The sequence below is a fragment of the Mustela erminea genome, chromosome X (assembly GCF_009829155.1).
Source record: "Mustela erminea isolate mMusErm1 chromosome X, mMusErm1.Pri, whole genome shotgun sequence".
Classification (NCBI taxonomy): Eukaryota; Metazoa; Chordata; class Mammalia; order Carnivora; family Mustelidae; genus Mustela; species Mustela erminea.
This window is the reverse complement of record NC_045635.1, coordinates 91,067,652-91,090,225: the sequence shown is the minus strand read 5'-3', so window position 1 is coordinate 91,090,225 and position 22,574 is coordinate 91,067,652. Positions and strand designations below refer to the sequence as shown.

Sequence of the window (22,574 nt, the reverse complement as noted above, 5' to 3'; positions counted from 1 at the left end):
AAGATGGCCTGTGATTTTTTTTTCCTGGCAAACCTCTTTCTTTGCTAAAACTCAATGATATTTGTCAAATCTTAGCACTCTTTCTATGATTTATAAAGCTTTCTCCTCTTACTTCTGGACAGAAATCATAGACAGAGTTAAGAAGCCTCCTCCTGTGTACAGACCCATGGTTCCTCCTGAGTGTTCCCCTCCAGAATGTCTCCAGCTGATGAAGCAGCGCTGGGCTGAAGCTTCAGAACAGTGACCAACTTTTTTTTTTTTTAAGATTTTTATTTATTTATTTGACAGACAGAGATCACAAGCAGGCAGAGAGGCAGGCAGAGAGAGAGAGAGAGAGAGGAGGAAGCAGGCTCCCTGTTGGCAGAGAGCCCGATGCAGGGCTCGATCCCAGGACCCTGAGATCATGACCTGAGCTGAAGGCAGAGGCTTTAACCCACTGAGCCACCCAGGCGCCCCCAGTGACCAACAACTTTTGATGAAATATTTAATCAGGTAAGGACTCTGTGAATTCAGCACTGCCCAGAAGGCATCCTAAAGCCAGCCTACCCAAAATGAACTCCTTGAGTTCTCATCATATTGTAAAAGGAAACGCCTGCAAGAGAGAGAGAAAAAAAAATCACTCCTCTTGGGGAGGAAGCATTGGGGTGGCTACTTGGAGGCCTTTGATACTGGAGCACCCCTAGCACATTCTCAAAGTGTGCAATGGCTTATTTGAATGTGCTTCTGTATATGAACCTCTATTCTGGACCATTCACGACCTGACCTAACCAACCTTTCAGAAATAGAATTGAACCACTGGGCACTTGCAAGGCAATGGCATTGAGACTGTTAAAAGATGGGTTATCGTATTTGATTTCAGCTTGGCACAAGTCCTTGTAGGGCCATGTTTGCTATGGAGATGCCAGAAAACTCTGTTGAGTATACGACTGAAGTAATACCAGGTAGTTTTGAGGAGCAAGGAAAGACATAGAGTCTTTGAAAGGAGGCTCATGACAGAAAAATGTGCAAATGGGGAGTACAAAAGCAGGAGATTTTTTTAAGTTCCTAGGGAACTACTTGAGGCAATAAATTGCACAAAAAAATGGTAAACTCTCTCCTTAAGATACTGAATTTCTAAAGAGTCTGATTCTTTCCCTAGGGTTGGGGATAGAAAGGGGGAAATGAGGAAAGGACAGAGAAAGCTCTGCCAAGGGTACCTAGGGTGCAGTTCTTATATTGGAACATGCCGCTTAGGTCTTTGTTGAAACTACAGGATACTGAAACTGAGGGTACTCTCTGTGAATGCTGTGTCAGCTCTGATGGAGAGGCTTTCAAGCCTGGCTGGAGTACAGCATTGAGATGCTTTCTGAGTGGCAGGTATTTGAGGCGGAAAAAAGAAAGAGGTGGATTGAAAGCCTTAGGGGCCCTGTGTATGAAGTCATCCATGTCCCCAGCTAACAATGTTTCCATTAGGCTGACTGGATCTCTTGAGGACACTCAAACAGGTATTCAATAGTATGGAAAAGGCAAAGGACCATGAAGGTCACATTTCTGAAAACCTACCATGAGGCAAGAGAAAAAGCATTTGTCCTTGTGTTGATGCTAGAGATGTTATTTCAGAAGACAGAAGAGAAGCTGGTGATAGATGGAAGGAGTGTACATCATACAGCCTTCAAATGGACATTGTGGGGGCTGCCTTCACTGAAATGCTTTGGTGGAAGTTTGGATTGTCTGAAAGACCAGGATAGCCTGCCAACTCCCTGCAGCTAATAAAACTTAAATGGGCTGAGAAGGAGAAGGAGGTTCCGAGTCAGGCAATAGGGGAGCCTTAAACATCTGAGCAGACTACTGAGATTACCTGCAGGACCTTGGTAGACCTGTAGATGTGCATCAGGCTCAGAAGGAAACTCCTGGTATCAGCCTTGGGGGATTGAGTGCTAAGGGGACCATGTGTGGCCCAACTGCATAAGAAGGTTCATTGGGACAGGTTTCTGGCTGTCTGCTCAGCAAAACTACCACCAGTCTTTTTATTGTTGTAAACACAGCCTTGTGCGTGCTGAACACTTCAGCAAGGAGGGGTTACCCCCTCGTGATTCCAATGCTATGCCAAGCTCCCTGTTTCTATAGATGGACAGGGCCTCAGGAGGGCACATTAAAAAACTGTGGCATGTAGCCACCACCCTGTGGCAACAGGGCATAGAATGGGCCAAGAACGGCTGAATTTCTACATGACCCTGATGGACATGAAGGGCAAGTGCTAAAGCACATCATTATTCCTGGACCTCCGTGGAAAGATGGTAAGAAATAGGGAGTAGATCTTACCATATAGATCTTGGGTCATATTTAAGAGGTCAAGGAACCATCCACTATCCAAAAACTGGTAACACAGTGGCATTAGAAGTCAGGATGACTTAATAGGTTGATTACCCAGAAGGGTAAAACAGTACTCCCTGCCCTCTCTCTCCTCATCCCACTCATAAATGACCTAGGCTCAAGACAAGATCCTATTGCCTTTGAAGTGGCTACTACCATCTGACAGCATCTGAGAGCTGGAGAATCCTTCCCACAGCACCTTTGCTCAGACTTCAAAGAGCCAGAAGTGTGGGGGAAGAGCTTCAGGGAAAAAGAACCTTGTGAATCGGACAGGGTAACATTGAGTTTGAGTGGTGACTTTTTCCATTTATACCTCAGTTTACTTCTTGTGCCCTGGCATTTTAGAGGAAGGAGTTTGTGATAAGGGGTCCTACTCCATCATCTCTGAGTTTGGAGAATATAAATTTCCCTGGGTCCTTTTTCTGTTTTACTTTCAGTTTAAAACTTTGAATAAAGGGAAGAAGACCAATATCATTGACTCCATGCTTCAGATTTTGGAGCAATATTCTAGCAACTTGTAAGATGTTCAGTCTGATCCGGGAACAGACTGAAGAGCTGGAAATTGAAAAACAGAAAACGGAAATCTTCTAACACAGATGCTACCACTGTATGTGTGAACACCTGAGGAGTGTGAATCCTTGTAACAGTGTGTTCTATTAGAAATTGAAAGAAAAAATTACCCATAACTAACTGCTCCTTCTCCCTATCCTGAACCCTTTCTACTTCCAGTAGGTTTGAGCCACACCTTCAAATCAAAGATGAATTGGAAACCAAGGGAGTAGAGCACACCTTCCTAATTTCCCACTACCTGTGGAGCATGCTGGTCATTTATGTTTTTGGTGCTTAAGTTTTTCTATGTGTAACTTCATGACTTTGCCTGGAAGCTGACCAATTAAAAAGAGTCAGTTCTTTGAGGTCCTAGAGGAGAGTAGCAGAGTTGTTTTTCTAGGTTTTCCTTCCTTGTTCAAAGCCTTACCTTTTGATACTGTTTCCAAAATTTCCAAGACACCTGATCATATTGTAACATGATTGTTTAGGAGATAACTGGGAAAATTGGTCTCATGTAAAAGCAACCACCTGGGATCATCCCCTGAGTGAAGGGATAGCTGAGGAAAAGCTCCACAAGGGGTTCCTTGGTGGCTCAGTGGGTTAAAGCCTCTGCCTTTGGCTCAGGTCATGATCCTGGGGTCCTGGGATTAAGCCCTGGATTGAGCCCTGGATCGGGCTCTGCTCAGCGGGGACCCTGCTTCCCCCCTCTCTCTCTACCTGACTCTCTGCCTACTTGTGATCTCTCTCTCTGTCAAATAAATAAATAAAATCTTTAAAGAAAAAAAAAAAAGTTCCACAAACACACAGACCAAGGCTGTCTGTTTGGTGCTGTGTTCCAGCATCTGGCATAGTACCTGGCACATCATAAGCATTCAAAATATATTTATAGACTAAATTAAAGAATTAATGTTTCCACCCAGATGACATCTTCTTCCTACTCATTTACTTGGCAGTGGTTTTTGGAGAAATTGTGTTTTAGCAGATGTTTGTGTGGCATGCCGGGAGGCCTGTGTTCTCTAAGGAATAGCTGTCTCTGCTTTTGATCACTTGCCAAATCCCTCAAAAAGGACTACATGGTTGAACCTGAGGGCTTTGACTTGATCACCTTGTACTTCAGTGACATTGTGGGCTTCGCCACCATCTCAGCCATGAGTGAGCCTATTGAGGTGGTAGATCTTTTAATGACCTGTACACACTCTTTGATGCTGTCATAGGCAGTCATGATGTCTACAAGGTAAGTTACTGAGCAGAGAAGTATATTCTAGAGAGAAATTTTTATATGAGACTCGCAATCCCAAAATTAAAAGTTGGAATTTTACTGAATGCTGTTATGTAGGAGGTAAAGTTTATGTATTTATGTGTTTATTTATTTATTTTCGTTTCAAATGTAGAATTCAGTGATTCATCAGTTGCATATAATACCCAGTGCTTACCACGTCACGTGCCCTCCTTTATGCCCAACACCCATTTACTCCCTCCCCCCAACCTACCTCTCCTCCAGCAACCCTCAGTTTCTTTCCTATAGTCAAGAGTCACTCACGGTTTGTCTCAAACTCTGATTAAGGACGTAAAATTTAAATAGTATAGCACTTCCATTGGTACCATATTAGAAATGAAGGCCAGGCAGAATGCATACAATCTCACACTTTATAAAATAACAGTATGAACTGAGCAAAAGATCACCAGGCAGATTTCTCTTGAGCTGTTTTCTAGAACTGAGACTAAGAAGAGGCTGGAGCCAAAAGGGTTATTGTACTTCAGTGGCTAAGTAACCACAGTGTAGGTAGTCTCATGCTAGATATGATACAAGGGCGATAGAAGAAGCATTGGTGCTTTGCCCATAGCTGGTGACTGCTACAGAGTTCATCTTGGTAAAACTCATGTAGATCTAACACATGCTGTTAAAATTTGGTTTGTTCCCCTAAGTACCATTTTTATACAGAAGGGAACTCTGGCATCACATAGGTCAAAGGGATTGCTATAGGGTAACCATGAGCCCATTTAGCTTTGACATTTAGCTATCATACCTGCTATCCAAGGTTGCTGAATATGAGCAGAGAATAGATGACTACATTCACTCCTTTGGTTCCCATGCTTCCCTACCTTTGATTTTTATATGTTGTCTTATCTCTAGGCAGAAAATGACTAAAAATCTTATAGCTGTGCAAGGCCATTTCCACGTTGCCTGAAACATGGATACTTGTCTTATTGATGGAAAAACATGCCCCAGGAATCCCAAACTTTAGACAGCTCCTCTATCCTAGGAACCAAGGTAGAGCTGGGGAATGAGTACCTCTATTCATTGGATCCTTCACAGTAGTCTGAAATGTTCCAACTCTCAAATCACACACAGGGCAGTGTGTTTATCTCAGATTAGACAGGGCCCTTTCAGGTCAGGTAGAGAGCCTCAGGGCTAGGCCAAGCCATCTAAATAGGGCTCAGAAATAGATATCATACCTGTCAATCAGCCGGAGCTGCAAACTTATCAAGAAGCACACATGGAAGCCACAGTGGAGGAAAAATCCATAGAATCAGACTACCTGTCTTAACTTGTTGAACTCAAGCAGCCTGAAGAGGAAAACAAATCACCGAAAGCTAATTCAGTTGAAACTAAAATCAAAGAGGATTCAGCGTGGGCAGTAACACAGCCACTGGTTTAATCAATGCAGCTGATACTCTCAGACAATTGTCTGAAGTCTTAGGGATGAGGCCATAAGATATTTTGGTACTTCATGGCTGCAGTAGGGAGTTCGTGGGCTGTTTCCAGGGTAGAGTGGGGCTCTCCAAATCCAAAAATGAAATCTAATTTTTCAGTCCTGTTTATTAAATGCAACAGGGCAAAGGAAATAAAATTGAACCAGCAGTGAGTCACCAAACCCGTTTGTGTTTTCATTTTCTTTACCTGTAAAATTGGAATCACCTCCCAGCTCTTGATAATCTGAAATGGAAGTGAGAAGGTTACTGCAAAATTACAAAGCTGGTGATTTGTTTTCAGTTTCTGTTCTCCTGCCACCACCCATCTCAACCAACCCCTTTTCTTTACCTCCCCTGCCCTTTCTGTGTCCTCCTGCCGGCTCATGCCCCCCCACAGTCCCCCACAACAGTCTTTCACCAAGGCTAGGCACTGCCCATGCTCTCCACCCTTCTATTTTCCTCACCCATGTGTGTGGGGACTCCTGAGTGACTGACTCATTTCGGGGAAGAGTCAACCACTAGTCTTTGATAACGGCCAGCAAGTAAGTGAGTCTCTCCCTCCCATATAACATTTGGAGTGTACCTGTTCCCTTCCTCTGTGCAGGCTGGCATACTTATTTGAGGACAGGGATCCCTTTCTCCAATTGTACGAGGAAAGGGAGGCCCTGGATGGAAGCATGGTGAGGTACAAAGTCTCATGTATTCAATGCATCATTGTTACTGGCTATATAGAAAGTCAAGGTGAGAGGCCTATTGCTGATTACTGAACTTTCTCTGGAGCTGAGTCATAGCCACCATCCCATGGCTTGCGTTAAGACATATTAGTTTGATGATGGTAATGATGATTATGATAGCTTACACTTATCCACCAGGCAGGTTTTAAGTGCTTTGGCATATGTTAAGTTATTTAGTCCTTAGAAAACTCCATAAGGCAGATACTCTTATTATCCCTGTTTTGAAAATAAGGATAATAAAGCACAGAGAAGTTAAGTGACTTGGCAAGGCCACACAGTTTGTAAATGGTACATCTGGGATTCTGACCAAGGCAGTGTGATATCAGAGTTTTGTGGTCATAACTATTGCACTTGTGAGTGCAGTTCTCTAGAAGAACATGGATTTTAATTGGATCCAAACTTGTCCTAGCAGAGTCAGACTGGCACATTTCATGGAAGTCCTTCCAGTAGACTTATCTTTTGGATTTACTTGAAAAGCTTCTACTTACTAGTCACCTTAAAGAGTGAGCACACCTCTTTTGGGAAGATGAGGAATACAGATTTGCCTTTCCTTACAGGTGTCCAGCTTAAAGCAGCTGAGGGCGGGTTCTGATGTCCTTTGACAAGTGGCATAGCAGAGGAGGGGATAGCTGGTGGAAAAAAGACTCAGTTCTCACACCCAAGGGACTACAAAACTAACTCCATCATATTAACAATGCAAAGCAGAGGAACTGTCTCTTCTACCTCCTTCCTTTCCCTTTCTCTATACTTGTCTTAAGGCTGCTAGCTCATTTACCTGAAATCTTCTGGAGAAATACTTGCTAGAGGAATATTATATGCACCTTCTCCTAGGGTGCTCTTCCATGGGTATCCATGGATATTCCTACAAATCTCCTCTTTTCCTTCCCCCAGGAATTACTTGCGGGCCTGATAGTTAGTTCTCTAGGGCCAGCCAAGAAACTGCAAAGTTGCTTATTTCAGAATCTATGGGTGTGGGACCTAGACATCAATTTTTTTTTTTTTTGTAAAGCTCCTTAAATGATTCTAATATGCAGCCAGACCTTGAATCTCTGGAAGTCTCTCCATCTTTCTCACTTTACAAGAAATAAGCCTTCTTCATCTCTCTCTCTCTCACACACACACACACACACACAGACGCACACACACATACACACACAATTTGTCTGCTCATTCTATTTCCTCTGATTCCCAAGTATTGACCATTGGAGATGCTTACTTGGTGGCCTCAGGTCTCCCAAAGAGGAATGGCAGTTGGCATGCAGCTGAGATTGCAAACGTGTCCCTAGATATCCTGAGCTCCGTGGGGACCTTTAAGATGAGACACATGCCGAAGGTGCCAGTCCGGATTCGAATAGGTCTGCATTCAGGTAACAACAGCCAGCTACAGGAAGAAAAGACATTCCCATGCACCGCAAGAGAAGATTAGAAAAGGTCGGAGAGGGTGTTGCTCCCCTGATTACTGGCAGTTGGATCATCCAGATGTCTAATGGTGCCTAATTTCTTTATGCCTATCCAAGTTTTACTCTCTTCCCAACACCTATACTACCCCATTGGGCAGAAGTCCTTGTTCTAGGTACCAATACCTTTTAATCTACCTTTCTTGTTAGAGCCAACATTTTCTATGTGCCTCAGGGGAAGACTAGAAAAAGGGTAGAGTGCCCCCTGATAACTTTATGCCTAAAACTTCCCTCAACTGGCTTTTATGATATGATCCTCACTCTCTGAATGCTTTTTCTCCATTTCAATCGCTGGCTGTCTTGGAATCTCCTGCTCTCTAACTGTAGCTGCTACCTGATTTTTTGTAAAGCTCTGAGTTGTGGTCTAATTGCTCTCCTCACATCTTGATTTTTGTTTCTCAACCCACTCCAACCTGGCTTTCATTATCTACCATTGTCTGATAATCTCTTCTTTCTCTGTCTATCCCTTAAATATTGATGTTCCCCAAGGTTCTGTCTTTCATCCACTTTTTTTCTCCCCTTACATACTTTTCTTTCATTCATATCTATGGCTTAAGTACAACTTGTATGCTGATGACTTCCAGCCCTATTTTTTTTAAAAGATTTTATTTATTTATTTGACAGAAACAGTGAAAGAGCATAAGCAGGGGGAGCAGCAGAGGGAGAAGGAGAAGCAAGCTCCTCAATGAGTGGGAAGACTGATGCGGGATTCTATCCCAGGACCCTGAGATCAAGACCTGAGCTGAAGGCAGTTGCTTAACCAACTGAGCCACCCAAACTTCTCTCCATCCCCACTTCTGTATATGTCTTCTCCCTTAAGCTTCAGCCTTCTATATCAAACTTGCTGCTGAAATTTCCACCTGAATGTTCTACACGTACCTCAGACTCAATCCCAAAACAGAATTATTTTCTTCCCACATAAGCTTCCTCTTCTTCCTGTGTTTATTCTCTATTTCAGTTGATGGTACAGCTGTTCACCTTAACTAGGTGAACTAGAAACTAGTCCAGTTAGTTTTGGGAGTCATCCTCCTTGATTCCTCCCTCACCCTTACACCATTCAACCATTTACCAAGTCTTGAGCATTTTACCTTTTAAATATTTCTTGAATCTGTCTTGTCTATACTTGACTCTCATAACTCAAGTCTAGGCCACCAGCTTCTTTTGCCTGGATCACTGCAATAACATCTCCTTGCTTCCAATCTTGCTTCTTTCTTTCTATCCATCCTTCTCATAGTCATCAGCATAATCTGTGTTTACTTGTTTCTCCTTCCATTAGACCAGAAGCTTCTTAAAAAATTTTTTTGGGGAAAGGTGCCTGTGTGACTCAATTGGTTGAGCATCCAACTCTTGGTTTTGTTTAAGTCATGATCTCAGGGTCTCAGGATAGAGCCCCACATCAGCCCCACATTCTCAACAGAGAATCTACTTGAGATTGTCTCTCCCTCTCCTCCTGCCCCTCCCCCCTTGTTCACTCATGTGTGAGTGCTCGCTGTCTCTAAAATAAATAGATAAAATCTTTTTTAAAAAGTTAAAAAAATTTTCTCCACTTGACTTATTTCGCTAAGCATGATACAAAACAAACAGGGTTGCTGGGGGGAAGGGGGTTGGGAGAAGGGGGGTGGGGTTATGGACATTGGGGAGGGTATGTGCTTTGGTGAGTGCTGTGAAGTGTGTAAACCTGGTGATTCACAGACCTGTACCCCTGGGGATAAAAATATATGTTTATAAAAAAAAAGCTCAATGCGGGGCTTGATCCCAGGACTCTGGGATCATGACCTGAGCCGAAGGCAGAGGCTTTAACCCACTGAGCCACCCAGGCATCCCAAATTTTTAAAATACTTCTGAATTACGTTTTCATTATGGTTGCTGAAGTTTTTTGCAAGTAATGTTCACTGTCTGAACACCTAACAGTCATAATGAAATGTAAGAACAAAACACATTCTAAGGGCAAATACAATGTATTCTTGGGTTATCTATATATGCTGCTTGTCCGTGCCCCTAACACAAATGATTGAAAGCCAATTCTACTTCTTTTCAGATTTTCCAATTGTCTTAGTAAAGAAGAATTTTTTAAATACTTCTTTTTAAAATTTTTTTAAAGATTTTTAAAAATTTATTTGAGAGACAGAGATCACAAGTAGGCAGAGAGGCAAGCAGAGAGAGGAGGAAGCATGCATCCTGCTGAGCAGAGAGCCAGATGATGGGCTCAATGCGGGGCTTGATCCCAGGACTCTGGGATCATGACCTGAGCCGAAGGCAGAGGCTTTAACCCACTGAGCCACCCAGGCATCCCAAATTTTTAAAATACTTCTGAATTACGTTTTCATTATGGTTGCTGAAGTTTTTTGCAAGTAATGTTCACTGTCTGAACACCTAACAGTCATAATGAAATGTAAGAACAAAACACATTCTAAGGGCAAATACAATGTATTCTTGGGTTATCTATATATGCTGCTTGTCCGTGCCCCTAACACAAATGATTGAAAGCCAATTCTACTTCTTTTCAGATTTTCCAATTGTCTTAGTAATAATTCTCCTGGGAAATAAATAACCCCATGAGATCCCTTCTTCTGACCCTAAGACATATAAGAAAGGGTCACTTCTTCTTTATTGTAACAAACATGCTTGGATCCTGAGTCCCTGCCCAGGCCTTTCTGGTTTGGCTTTTATGCTTATTTGTCCCTATTGACAGATATAAGTATCTTGGGTATAACTGTGACTTGGAACAAGAGTGTAAATCAGAAGGGTAGTCATGCTTGCATCATTATCAACTTGCTTTCTTGTAGGGCAAAGAGTTTATTACTCACTGTAGGGCTTCCTTCAGATTCCCAGAGCTATTTGGTGGCAACTTTGTTCTTTTATGCAGCTACATTCCTTCCCCTTGGCAGTGTTCTTCTGTTACCATTGGATATATACCTGTTGACTGTAATCCCAACTGACTGCTACTTTACAGGGCCAGTTGTTGCTGAAGTGGTGGGGCTCACCATGCCCAGATACTGCCTGTTTGGAGACACTTTGAACACAGCTTCTCGTATGGAATCAACAAGGTTACATGAGTACCTGTGATGGGATGGGATGGTAACCTCCTACTGTTGGAAAAGTGATTATTTTTCTAGAGAGGGAAGGAGAACAAGACACCTAATATTTTAATGTTTTTTAAAGAAATGAAAGATAATTCAAGATTAAGATTTTACACACAAATTTCCTGGTCTCTAATGATAAGCCAGTAGGGGGGGATATTGGATTATATATGTACCCTTCTTGTTCTAGCTATGAAGCTGTGTAGCTAAGTGACACTGAAACAGTCAATTTGATCAAAACAACTAAAAATGTCCTTTGGGAATAGAAAAAAAAAAAATTGGCCAGCATGGTGTGTTCGGGGAAGTCGTGTTGAAAAAAGAAAAAGTAAGGGACTGGCATATTTAGTTTTTCAACTAGTTTGTGGAGACACAACCAGAATCAGCTGCTTCCCACCCGACTGCTGTTTACTGCTCTAGTCCTCTTTCTGAACTAGTAAGGATCCTAGGAGTTCTGGTTTTATCAAATAGCCCTCTTGAATTTAGCTGGCAATTATCCTTCAACCTAAGGAGCTTGGAAATCTGAAGTAATTAATTCCAATTAGCCTGTATATAAAATCTTTAGTTTTTATCAAAACAAGCATGGTGTCAAAGATACCATTTCTTTTCCCCCTTCTTTGAGAATAAAACTGTACAAATCTTCATGCCATCTGTCTGTTGCTGGCACCTCTTTTTTGGTTATTTACTGCCACTACAAGGCAATGTCAGAAACACAACATGCCTTGCCCTTTATCAGGATTGAGCAAAGCAATTTGTTTATGCTACTATAGGAAAGCATAGAAAACAATAATAGGTTCTATATACAGTTTTCATGGGTTTTATACTTAAAAAACACTTACGCTCTTAGCAGCCCTGGCTTTAGCAGCTACTAGGCAAAACAAGATCTTCCCAAAACTTCAGTAGTATACTCAGACTAGTCTCTGATGTTATGGTGGCCTATATCACAGTGGGTGGTGCCCTGTCTGACCCCACTCTTCATCACTCATGTGCAAAAACAGGCTTGCACAATGGGTCCAGTCTTAGTCAATCTAGCCTGTGCGGCCATGATTAAGGAGGCAGCACGGAACTTAGAAGCTGTTGTCAGAATAAATTTTCTGACATCTGGGAAAGTCTTCGAACTCCATAGACATGGCAGAAGCTATGGAAGTAGTCATCCAGGAACTGCTGCATGTGTATGACTTTGCTCTTGAAATGCAACCCAGGATGAAGTGAAATTGATCATGGAACCACAATGCAGATTTGGCATAGCACTCTGGACTGCTGTAAGCTTGTAGAAGATTGAAGTCACATTCTGGTCTGCACCAGGGAAACTCCACTCATTTCACACTGGAAATATAGAGCTGAGAGCAGAAATAGAATTTTCAGTTTTAGGTATCACCTTGTCTAGTGAACAGCTAAGAAGAAGAAAATGGAATGAATCATGCACAGCAGGTGTTTATTAAGTACTGACTATGCAAGGAAGGCATTGTGAGGGATACAAAGAAACAAACGCATGTCATCTCAGCACTAAAGGGGCTGGTTAGTATGCTTTTCTGGAGACTAATGACTGTGACCAAAATAGGGCATTAAGCTCCACACCTGACTGAAGATTTGTAAAGAGATAGTCTCATGTTGGATATGAGACCAGGACATGTCAGAGGTCTACTAAAAATTAATTTCATCAGTATCACCATTATGCCCAGTTGAATTCACTGATTCTGGAAAGGAAGTAACTAGTGACCTAGTGCTGGACTGATTCTCCTTGCAAAACACGTGGATGTTTATTGGAACGAGCTCTCTCTTTTGACCCGTGTATTCCACACGAGTAGGATTATGACTGACAACCAGATGCTAGTAGAGTCATATACATAGGACTGGCAAAGGGCACCTAGACGAGCATGCGGCTTTTAGGGACCCTTTTTTTTTTAAGATTTTATTTATTTATTTGACACAGAGAGAGAGATCACAAGTAGGCAGAGAGGCAGGCAGAGAGAGGGAGGGACGCAGGCTCCCCGCTGAGCAGAGAGCTCCACATGGGGCTCAATCCCAGGACCCTGAGATCATGACCTGAGCTGAAGGCAGAGGCTTAACCCTCTGAGCCACCCAGGTGCCCCTAGGGACCCTTTTTGAACAGAGGTTTTGGGTGACCATGACTTAGCAAAGAAGACAAAAACAACAGTACGGAGCTGGGAAAAATGTTATTATGTTATTATGTGAAAGTTATTATGAGAACACATAGCAGAAATTTCTTGCAGTTCTTTCTAGACTTGCCTTCCTACTTTGATTGTTTTCAGCTTCTAAAAGAATTATTTTCTCAAGTGTGTGTGGGAATAAGTCTTGGACTCTTATTTAAGACTCAACTTGAACAGGTCTTACTTTATAAGATAACAGTTTTCGAGAAAGTCAAGGATTCTACCTGAGTTAATAATAAGTGACAGCTCTTCACTGAAGAGTTACACTTAGTTGCTACATAAAGTTTTTAGTCATAGTTTTCCATGTAACACTCTTATCCCGGGTTGGGCTCATTAGTTGGAAAATAATACATTCGTGTGTATATACATATAGATGCATCTACCCACAGGAAATCTATAAATGTACAATTGTCACAGAATGTTGACCAAGGTCTTGGGACTTTTTTTTAAAATTGATGTTCTATTTTAAGTGCAGCGATACTGTAACATGGTTGTATGGATGCGTATGTAAAAAGATACCCTGCTGTCTCTTAAGTAAGGTATGTAGACCTTGGAAGCTCTGCTTTAGTAGAGAAGAAGCCGCTGACACCTAACTTGCCTCTGAGGAGGTCACATTTCAGCTGAGAGCACAGTAGTGGTAGCTGGTTTCTCAATCACAACCTTAGAGTTAAATTAACACCTTTCTGTTGCATGGCCTTTCATCTGGGATAGCGTCTAGGAGGCTGATAAGTGCTCTAGCTAACACCTTATTTGGGCCTGGTGAGGAAGGCCACTCCCCGTTGCTCCCCCTTTTGAAATCCTAACTGAAGTTCTCTCTCAGGGACTTTTCTTAGGGTCTCGTTCATTTAGGAGTGGGGCCATCTATTACATTAATATTTTCTCATTGATTTTACCTGGAAGAATACAGTCACATCTGTCTTTCTTTTACAGCTTACTGCATTCATATCAGTCACACAATTCTTCAAGCTCTGAGTGAGGGCTATGAAGTAGAGCTTCGAGGAAGGTCAGCGCTCAGGGTATAATATCCTTTTTTTTTTTTTTTTTTTGGTTTGTTTGTTTAAATCAAACCACTTGAACACACCTGCTTCTAGAGAGGTCATGGTCTGCTGAAAGAGTTTACCTGGATTTCTGAGACTTAGAGCTATAATTTGGGCAGAATTTCCAGCCATATTTGCGGTTCCCAAGAGAGTGTTCCCTTTTGCTTCAGTTTTCTTCTCTTTAAAATATGGCCACAGTGAGGAGGAGTGTTACAACTCCTGGGTTTTTCAGACTATGAGCTGCATCTTTCTCTCTTAAAGGATTACTCAGAGTTTGGGTTTTCAGTGAACTGCACTATTATTTATATCTTCTAACTTCCATTTTGTTTACTCTTTGGCTGAAATTCAGACATGATTCAATAAACTAAAGTATTAGTGAGTTTGGGTTTTCTATTTGCCTGCTCAGTGGCCACCTTTCTAATTTTTCATGCACACCATTGACCCCCTCCCATTTACAGAGGGGCTTTATGTCTTCCCTGAAGGATCAGGAGAAATAAAGTCAGTTCCCATGAAAGACAAACATTTTGAAGCACCTTTTCTCTCTGTTAGGACGATCCATTGATCTGGGATTCAGGATTAGAGTAATTTTACCTTTTCTTTCTTTCTTTTTTGCCATCTCCACTGGATTCTTTTTATCTTCCTCTAGGTAGCCCCAGAGCCCCTGGCTTCCCCATTTGTAAGAGGCTCTAGAAAGTCGATCATCTAACTTTTTCATTTTTAGACAAAGAACCAAAGCCCAGAGAGGTGAAGTAATTTGATCAGGGTCACACAGTCAACTGATGACAGAATAAACCAAAACCCAGGGAAGTCTGACTTCCCACTCAGTATCGTTTCAATGGTACCATTGTGCATGAAAATTATTTTCGCAGTGATTATACTTCGGCAAAGCAAAACCCAGGTGCTGAATGATGCACAATTTGTTTCTGTCATTGGCAAGCCTTCCTGGGATGGTGGCAATTTACAGGTAAAAGGATTTCAGAAGTTAAAGTTTGGAAGGCTTGATTCTGATTGATCAGTTCCTTTTCTGGCTAGTTCTGGTTTGTCTCTTCCAATAGATCTGAATATCTTCTAGAAGATGGGATGGGTCATTTATGAGGGGGTAGAGGTTCTTTTCTCACCTCTGCAGAGAACTCAGTGAGATGATAGAAGTGGCAACATTACTTGAACAGTGAATCACATTACTCAAGGCTTTTGTGATTCCTCTATATATTGACATTTCTTATCAGAGGACGACAAAGGTGGCTTTATTTCCCAAGGCACTTTCCTCTCTGGATTGCTGGGCACAGATTCCGTCATTTAAAAGCTGAAGAGCTGACACTTTTGAAACTGAAAAGGAAAAATATGCCCCCACCCCCCCATGGCTTTTATTGCCCCCAAATTCTAGTTAGGAAGAATCATATCTTTGGGTGTTTTGAGTATAAAAGCAGGACTACTTCAGAAGGGCCCTTTGAAACTTCACAGTTTCCCTTACCCCAGGGAATTTGGGAACCTGCTACAGCAAGATGGAGGAAAAGGCAGGGAAAGTCTTTCCCTGAGGCCATGTCAGTCCAGGTGTTAGAGGCTTCCTGATAAAAGGGCAATACTGAGAGAGAAGAGAGGGGGGCCTCAGGGGAGAATGTGAAGGACATTATGTAGTAGGGACTGGGAGATAGGAGATTCTTTGTCACGTGGGGCATGCAATATATCCCCAATATGACCATATTACCAGCACACTTCAGAAATTCTGATCCAACATTTCCATTCCTCATTCACTCTGTGTTGCTGGAAAGCAAGAATGGCTTTAGTACATGGGTCAGAAGGGCCACATTTGATAGCCTGCCAGATGTGATAGCAAAGAGGATGGTTGAAAACACCCTCTCCTTCCAGCTGGCTGATATTTGAAATTCCTACATCAGAACCTCTTCTCTTGGGTTCAAGGATTGGATCCAGTAACAATACTCTTTTCCCACTCCATCTCCTTCACTGGAATGATGACACTTTAAGTTGTTTCCCCTAGTGGATTCAAAAGTGTGGATTGGGTTGGGTGAGAGAAGAGAACATAGTGCAGTTGAATAATTAGGTGGGTGGGGTTAACAAAGAAAGACATCAAACTGAGGAAGCTGAGGTAGATTGGAGGAAGACTCATTTAGAGGGGACAAGATCAGCCTCTGTGGGGAGTTGGCCTAAGGCCCACTCCAACCCCCTCTTGTATTGTACTGGCAACAAATCATCAGTGCTTAACTGGCCAAGTCAGCTTTTTTCAATATTTCTCTCCTAATGGCCTGGTGATAAGTCATCTTACTACCTCTTCTCTTACATGAGTCCTATTTCAGTTACCGTTTTTTTGACAAGTTTGAAGCTTCTTGCTGAGAATTTATATATATCTAGGCTTATCAGTTATATTTACTAGGACCTCTTTAGGTAAATTTACATTCTGAGAAGACTTTCCCAAATGGTTGTTCTCAGCCAGTTTATGTCCTTGCAGGGTGGACACTTGTAACATTCTGGGGATAAATAGTATTTGATTCTCAGGCCCTTAAGCAGTAATCCTGTTTTATTTGTGATTTCTCTTTTTCCCCCAACCTCTTCCACCCCATCCTCAACCCCTTGCACTCACATACAGAAGTTTGGACATGTGTAAGTGTGTGCACACACACGTGTCCCCCACACACACACCAGCGTTTGACCTAAGAAGTAATGAGGTTGGGGGCACTTGGGTCGCTCAGTCAGTTAAGTATCTGACTCTTGATTTTGGCTCAGGTCATGATCTCAAGGTTTCAAGATCGAGCCCTATTGGGCTCTGTTCTGGGTGTGGAGCCTGTTTTAAGATTCTCTTTCTCCCTCTCACTCTGCCCCTCCCCACCACCCTCTCTCTCTGAAAAAAAAAAAAAGGAAAAAAGAAAAAGAAGTAATGAGGTTGTATTGGCATAGTCATGAAGGTCAGAGGTCTGGTCTGTAATTCTTGTCCCATCAGTGACTTAATGTGTAACACTGGACAAGTAACTTTATCCTCTCTGTGCTTCCATTTCTTCACATAGAGTCCTCTTCTGACCCGTGATTATCAGGAAGCTCATTAATCACAAGATTTGAAATTCCCAGCCATTGCTTTTTGGCCTCTAGACCTTCCCTTGACTCCAGTGTGTTGGAGAAGCTATGTGGTATGGAAGGAAGAGCATTTAAAATTTGGAGTCTAAGATGTTTACTAGACTTACTGTGATGAGCATTTTTAATATATATACATATCAAATCATTATACTGTATAGCTGAAACTAGTGTTGTATGTCAGTTATATCTCAGTAAAAAACAGCTAAGTTGTAGTAAAAAGAAAATAAATAAAACCTGGAGTCTAGTAAAATTGGGTTTGGGTTCCAGCTATGCTTGCTTATTGACAAGTCATTTAATTTCCATGAAACTCAGTATCCCTATTTGCAGAATGAGGTTAATAATAAGGAGATGCCAAAGTTTCTTAAAAGTGTCAGACCAAAGTAAGATACTATTATTTGTGGGGAGGGGGGTGTCTCTGGGACTGCTCAGGGATTGATACCGAGTCAAAGGGTTTACTTTAGGTTTTGGTTGTTGCATACTTGTTCTCCCCCACTTTCTCTCTCTTCAGCAGAATTTTGGAAATAGGGTGGATAAACAGAGATCTAGGATTTTAAGAATCCTGGATAGGCTCCAAAACCTCAGAGAACCCCTGGGGCTCCCCTGCATACTGTTTGATTTGGAAGTTTGCCTGAGTCCATAACACTCCCATTCTCTTTTGCAACCTTTAGTTTTGGCATCCCAGCGTGTGTCCCAGGACTCATCCAGATATCTGGACAATCCTGGCATCCACAAAGCTCCCTTGGGTATTGGCACACTGTCTCAATAGCCTCTTGATCTCAAGATAAACACCCAAATACGCCTGAGGGTTGAGATCCTCAAGTTTGAGCCTTAAGAGTATGTTTTAGCAAAGTGAGGTCCAATGACACCTGGAGTATTCTAATTGCTCAAGGGTTGAGTTTTCTAGTGAATGGAACAGTATATCTACTGAGCAACTATTCTATATGAGACACTGCACTAGGTACTGTGAGGAACAGAGTTTAGGAGGCAGAAAATTTGGGTTTGTATTTAAAACCCCAAACGTGACCCATCAGTGTTTTTATTTAACTGCACTGTGAGCTCCTGAAGGACAGAGCCATTTCTGTATTTCCACACCTGGTACAGTGAGGGTAGAATAAATGTAAGAATGAGTGATATGAGTATATTTTAAAGTTGTTCACTTCTTCTGAAAACAGAGTGGCTCCAAACAGTCCAATTATTTGAGTTTTAGGGTGAGTTGGTTGTCAGCTAGTGAAGATTGAGTTGTTGTGGTATTCTCTTCGTACTTGCCTATGGTGGGCTTGTTCAGAGCCTTGAACCAAATACCTGCAAAATGCTTTGAGATTCTTCCACTAAATGTGATTATTATTATTATGGTTGTGGTCATTATTGCTAAGGGATGAATGTATGTGATGTAAAATAGAAAACAATGGATTTGATATTTAAAGGGGGGGGAAACCTAATTGGAATTTCTAAGTTAAACAATTTAGAACTGTTCCAAATGAGATCAGCCAAGAGTGAGACCATATTTCAGATTAATGAGTTGGAAACACATCCCATTACTTTTCTCAGTTTTAGTAAACACACTTTTTTCCTTATGGATTGGAGGAAATGAAAGAACAGATGAAAGAAAATTGAAAGTAGAGTGAAACACATTGAGAGGAGGGTTTATTAGAAAAAGGGGAGGGCAAAGCTGAGGCAGAAAACTTGGCTCCTCTGAGGTAGTCACTTAGGCCCTGGGGTGACTAGCTAGAGTTTATACTCCCTTTTTCTTCTCAGACCATGATTCTTGACAACCAAGACACCAGGCTGTAGATGGAGGCCTCCATGTTGTCTCTCTCTACCTGTGAGAATCCCTTGGCAGGAAGAAAAGAACACTGCAGAAATGCAGACCTCTCTAAGCAGCCAAGATGCCCTGGCCTTTAAAGTTGTGCAGCCTGCTTTCCATTTCTATTCCAATTTTTGGTTTCTGTGAGAGCCTTTGGATGCAAGTATTGGGGGAGGTAGACTCTGAATATATGTACTCTAGAAAGGAAAGACAATGGGATGCCTACAGTCAAAAGATCAAAGCAAAAATGACAAACAAATTCTTGAATTCAGCATCCAGATGTTTGGTTACTATAAAGCCAAACAACCACACGTACTCAGCAATGGAGCTGTGTGGCAGTATGTAGACAAAACATCTGGATGGCAGCTTCAAATGGTGTTCACTTTTCTTTCTCTTTCTTTCTTTCTTTTTTTTTTAGAGAAGGGGGAGGGGTGGTGTGAGAAGAGTAGAGAGAGACTCTTAAGCAGGCTCCATGTTCAGCATGGAGCCCAAGGCAGGGCTCCATCTCATGACCCTGAGATTATGACCTAATCTGAAATCAAGAGTTGGATGCTTAACTGACTGAGGCACCCAAGTTCCCCCAAATGGTGTTCAGATTTTGTCTGTCTGCTGTGTCAGCTTATGGAGCTTGTCAGGTATATATAGCAAGGAAGCTGTGTAGGAAGGAAAACTCCAGGGAGTGGTGACAAGGGGAAAGCAGAGGCAATTTCTGAGCCAAACTGAATGCTTATACACTGTTGATCAGAAGCACCTCTTTGGGAAAACTGGTTATAGCACATTTAAGATTTTCTGTATTTTCTATAATAAGGGCAAAGGCACAGAAGAGACCTTCTGGCTGGTTGGAAAAAAGGCTTTACAAAGCTCCTTCTTGTGCCCCCACCAATGCACAAAGATGGGTAAGTACACACTTAATTAGTCTTCTTATGCCCCACTATGTTCCACTGTCTTCACTATTTTTGTGTCTCTCCTGTCTCACAGGCAAGTGGGCCATGGCTTACAACCAACAGAGATTTCAGCCTTCCAAAGAAGAAAAGCAGAAAGGCAACTGGTGAGAAACAAGCCATAAGGTAATGGCCAGCAGGAAAACAGAACACTAGAGTTTGCCAAATTTTCAGAGCTGGGGCTCCCTTTGGCTTGGGTGCCAGTCTCAGCCTACACTCTGTTGGCAGACTGTGATGAAGTTGGTGAATTTCCAATCTCCACTGAGTTGAGCAAAAACCCTGTGGGGAGGCCTTTTGCAGACCAAGCTACATTTGAGGGAGGTCAGCTCCCCTGGCCTGAAAGACTGTTGCCTTCTGCACTGATAACACATTTGAATGTTAACAAGGCTGGCCTTGTCATCCAGTTATCAAACAGGTGCACCTTTCTGTTTAATTGTCAAATACCAAGACCACATGATGAACCACCTCACATCTTTGGAGATTCACATCTATCTGAACAATACAGCAATATTGTGATGACCCCCTTTTCCCAGGATCCATTGACAAGACCATCTTGGAGGGGATGTTATGTCATTTCCTCTGGAGGCACTGTTTGATCCCTTCTGAGGTTGGCACTGTCAACCAAAATAAGATTTTTTTACTCCTTGACTGCCTGAATTGAATTCAGGACAATTTTCCCCATCGCTCCACTTCCTACTAGAATGGTATGATTCTGAAGCAGCACCAACATCCTGATTATCAAGAATTCTCCCCATGTATTTATCTCTGAGGAATCCATTGCTTTCTGGGGCTCCTTTCAGTATCTCGTCTCTATCTTGCTTTCTAATTTTTTCTTTTATGGAGACTTTGACCCTAAGACCCATTGTTCCCTCTACATATTCTCAGAAATCACAAGATTATGAAGTAAACATTATGACTTCTCCACACACTCCTGCTCCCTTGTTTTTTTAGCATGTTTCATAATAATAACAGTTCTAGTGGCAACTATCAAATGCATAAAACATACTTCTTGTTTTCCCATTAGCTTCTGTTGACTTTGTCAGCTCTCTATGACTGTTTTTTTCCCCTAAGGAAACCCAGTGTATCTTCATTTCTGCAGCTCTCACAGGTACACTCTGTAAGTCATAATATTTATGCTTCTGAAAGTCTTCAGTACTGAGCAGTACTCCCCTATAGCTCCCTGTACCAGCCTCTGCCATCCTGCCACCTGGGACTTAGCTCTGTTTCTTCCTATTGGTCAATACAAGCAGATTAAGCAGCTGAGATGTACATTCACCTAATTTCCAGGAATGCTCTTTCCCAAGGGAAGGAAACACACAGACATGCATAGACATACAGACAGTCTCTTTTTTTTAATCTTTCTTTCACGACAAGAAAGGTCTTGGAAACTCTTGAAGGTTTTTTTTTTTCCCTTTAGTGGGGTGGCATAGACATTGCAGGCACTGTGCGAGAACCTATCCATTCCTTAGAATGTGTTGGAGCTTGTAGAAGACACTGCAGCTGACTCACCATCACTGACTGTGTGTATTGTAATGTTTTCTCAGCCCTATAGATGGAAGTGGCTTGGGCCATTTATACTCACTCCTCTGCAACCCCTTGACCGAGGGCATGTTTCTGTGGGCTGTGAGTATTTGGGACAGGTTCAAGCCAATTGGCCCCCAAATGGATTTGACCTCTGATCTTGGCCTAGTTAGTACTTATGCTTTAATCAGCATGTTAATTGACCATAGTGGCCTTGGCAGACTGTGCAAATAACAAATATCCTCAAGAAGAGCACCCTTGACAAATATCAGAAGGCTTGACCCAAATCCAAGAGCTCTCAGACATTTCACTTCTTTCATTAAATGTCCTATGTTGATGTCATCTAGTAACACCACCTATTCCACAATGTTTCCCACTCTCTCTGAATTTGCAGGCTGACTGCTAGTGAGATGGACCATTGTACAGAAGACCCACAATACCAATGAATGCCTCTCACCTGTTGTTGTCATCATGGAAGTTGTTAGGGGAAAGTCTGAAACATTCAGAGAGTCCTCTGGGGTTGGACAGGGAGGAAAAAAAGATAATGCGAAAGGGGCACAGTTCTGGTGAACTGGCTGCTGTGGCTGCCTCTCAGGAAGAGCCCTGCTATCTCCCAAGCAGCTTCTTCTTCATGTTCCCAAATACCCACCACTGTCCAAACCTTCCTAAAAGTTACTGCTTCATCTAGTTACTTTCCCTAGAATTTCCCCAGCTGGGCTATTTGGGGTTGATGAGTCTTTCAATCATAGATGTAACTTTTGGAGGGTAAGGGGTGATGAATCCCTTATATCAGAGTGAAGGTGAATTGAGCTAGGTGTTCAGGAGCACTTGGAGGTTTCATGTTGGTTGGGACCAGGAGAAATGAGGGAGTTTGGCACTTATGACAGATGGAAGGTCATAGTGGAGGTTTTTGGACAACACAAGAGTAACGGATCCCTGGGAGATGGGAGAAGGGTGAAAACAAGTATGGGAGTGGAAAAGTCAGTTTAGATTCCCCCACTTTTAAACCTTTGCTCTGGGTTTTCTTTGGACGTAAAGAATGGGAAGAAAGCATGCTTTTCCTTCTGCTCTGAGAACCTAGGACCCCTGCCAGAGCTCTAATATAACTGCTCCATGTGGGTTAAATCAGCCTTTGAGGACTGTCCTAGAAACC

General features: G+C 42.3%; 1 protein-coding gene across 1 annotated transcript in view; it reads left to right on the top strand.

The window, feature by feature from the left end:
• Nucleotides 1–20,025, top strand: part of GUCY2F (guanylate cyclase 2F, retinal) — a 96,030-nt gene extending 76,005 nt beyond the window's left edge. Inside the window, 13 exon segments of the mRNA XM_032329717.1 lie at nucleotides 123–240; nucleotides 450–492; nucleotides 2,790–2,882; nucleotides 2,884–2,932; nucleotides 2,935–2,959; nucleotides 3,929–4,077; nucleotides 4,080–4,139; nucleotides 7,523–7,696; nucleotides 10,740–10,838; nucleotides 13,965–14,050; nucleotides 19,768–19,801; nucleotides 19,804–19,855; nucleotides 19,938–20,025. Of these exon segments, the coding sequence (XP_032185608.1) occupies nucleotides 123–240; nucleotides 450–492; nucleotides 2,790–2,882; nucleotides 2,884–2,932; nucleotides 2,935–2,959; nucleotides 3,929–4,077; nucleotides 4,080–4,139; nucleotides 7,523–7,696; nucleotides 10,740–10,838; nucleotides 13,965–14,050; nucleotides 19,768–19,801; nucleotides 19,804–19,855; nucleotides 19,938–20,025 (1,070 nt within the window).
• Nucleotides 20,026–22,574: the final 2,549 nt, after the last annotated feature.